The sequence below is a fragment of the Monopterus albus genome, unplaced genomic scaffold, assembly GCF_001952655.1.
Source record: "Monopterus albus unplaced genomic scaffold, M_albus_1.0 scaffold193.1, whole genome shotgun sequence".
Taxonomy (NCBI): Eukaryota; Metazoa; Chordata; class Actinopteri; order Synbranchiformes; family Synbranchidae; genus Monopterus; species Monopterus albus.
The window spans coordinates 614,036-615,777 of record NW_018128073.1 but is presented as its reverse complement, the minus strand read 5'-3'; the positions used below and the strand labels follow the sequence as shown (position 1 = coordinate 615,777).

Below are 1,742 nucleotides of genomic sequence, written 5' to 3'. Positions count from 1 at the left end.
GAGCTGTTATATCACGCGTCTCCCCATCAATGACAAAGCATGTCAGCAATATGGAAGGATTTTGAAGTTTCAGATGAGGACACCAAAGTTGCAATATGCAACATACCAAGCCAATATATATATACATACATACACAATTATAGAGTAAGCATGTTTTAAAAATTTGAAGTTTTTAAAAGAAGCCATTTTCGGTTTCGTTTCGGTTTTCGGCCAAGTGCATCCTAAATTTTCGGTTTCGGTTTCGGCCCAGAATTTTCATTTTGGTGCATCACTACTTTAAATGTCTATTTTTCCTATGAGTTTAGCGCCACAAGTGAAAATCGCTTTGCCTTCACCACTGTTTGAATCTGGCAGTGAGAGGATCGGTTCATGTTCATTTGGATGAACGTAACCTTTCAATGAATGCAGAATATCCGGTGTTTGGCTCTGTCGCTTACCACAAGCTCTGCATAGGAGAAACTGGGGAGTGATGACAGTAAACTTTCTGCCTGTCATAGTGTAAGCAGGATTAAAAATAGCTGCTAGTGTGCAAGTTCTTGTACCTTTACTGGGGAATAAAAACACCTAAATGTGACCTTTTGTTGACAGATGTCTGTCCCATGAGTCAAGGTGCTGAATGGCATTTTGACAGCAATGTTGCAATCACTACACAGACTCCAGGTAAAGTAATGCTGCCTGTGCAGTGTGAACTGCATTTGCCAACTTTAGCAGCTTAAAGGCCGCTTCATAGGGTGTCACAGGGACATGTGCTTTAATCTGCTCTTGAGTTTGGCATCTCAGCTGTGGATGCAGTTTTTATGCATTCTTAATTGCAAGTCCTTGATCTGAGAGGTTCAAGATGATGGAATATGCAAGTAAAACCATCTCTATTTATAACATTTGAACTTGTTCCGTTTTCTCCTCATGTTTAAATAAGCTTTGCCTGACTTGACAAAAATATGACGCTGGGCAACTCTCTCTTCTTATGGAAGCTCTTGCACACCGCCACAGAGAGAGAGACTGACTGCCGTTCATTAAAAATCATCCCCTGAAGAAGAGCCATGCTTGAAACCTCACTTACTGTGTCACTTATTATTTCTAACAGGAGCTTCAAAAGTGCTCAAGACTTTGTTGTGGTCACATTTCTGCTGTTTGTTGGTTTAGTGTTTGCACCTGACTGCACTGATTACATTTTCTTAATGAATGAAGGTAATTGTTTCTTTTAATACTAAACTTCATTTATGTTTCCTGCAGTTTCAGAGGCCAGAGATCCAAAATGGGAGGAAAGCTCAGCAAAAAGAAGAAGGGATACAATGTAAATGATGATAAGACCAAAGACAAGGATGCCAAAGCAGAGGGGGCTTCTGCTGAGGAGAGCGAGGCAACGAAAGAGAACAAAGATGAGGCCCAGGCTGCTGCTGACACTAAGGAGGTAGCAAATGATGCGGCGGCCAAGGAGGCACCGGCGGCAGAAGCTGCAGCATCCAAAGAGGAGAAGAATGCAGCCCCTGCTGCACAGGAGTCTGAGAAATCTGCTGCCAATGCGGAGGTGAAAACAGAGGCGCCCAAGAGTGCAGAGCCCAAGGCCGAGGAGAAACCAACTGCCCCTGTCCCAGCCCCTGCCACCAAGGAGCCTGAGTCCAAGACCGCAGCAGCCGAGAGCAAAGATGAGGCTGCTACCAAAAAGACTGAGGCCCCCGCGGCACCAGCAACCAAAGCCGAGGCGGCCCCTGCTGCCTCACCTGAACCCAAGCCCGCCGAGG

General features: G+C 45.1%; 1 protein-coding gene across 1 annotated transcript in view; it reads left to right on the top strand.

Annotated features, from left to right (window-relative positions):
• Window positions 1-1,741, top strand: part of basp1 (brain abundant, membrane attached signal protein 1) — a gene marked incomplete at its 3' end in the record, with an annotated part of 12,473 nt that extends 10,732 nt beyond the window's left edge. The window contains exon 2 of the mRNA XM_020617686.1: window positions 1,234-1,741. Coding sequence (XP_020473342.1) covers window positions 1,256-1,741 — 486 coding nt within the window. The remainder of the gene's footprint in view (window positions 1-1,233) is intronic.
• Between the last annotated feature and the right edge of the window lies 1 nt (window position 1,742).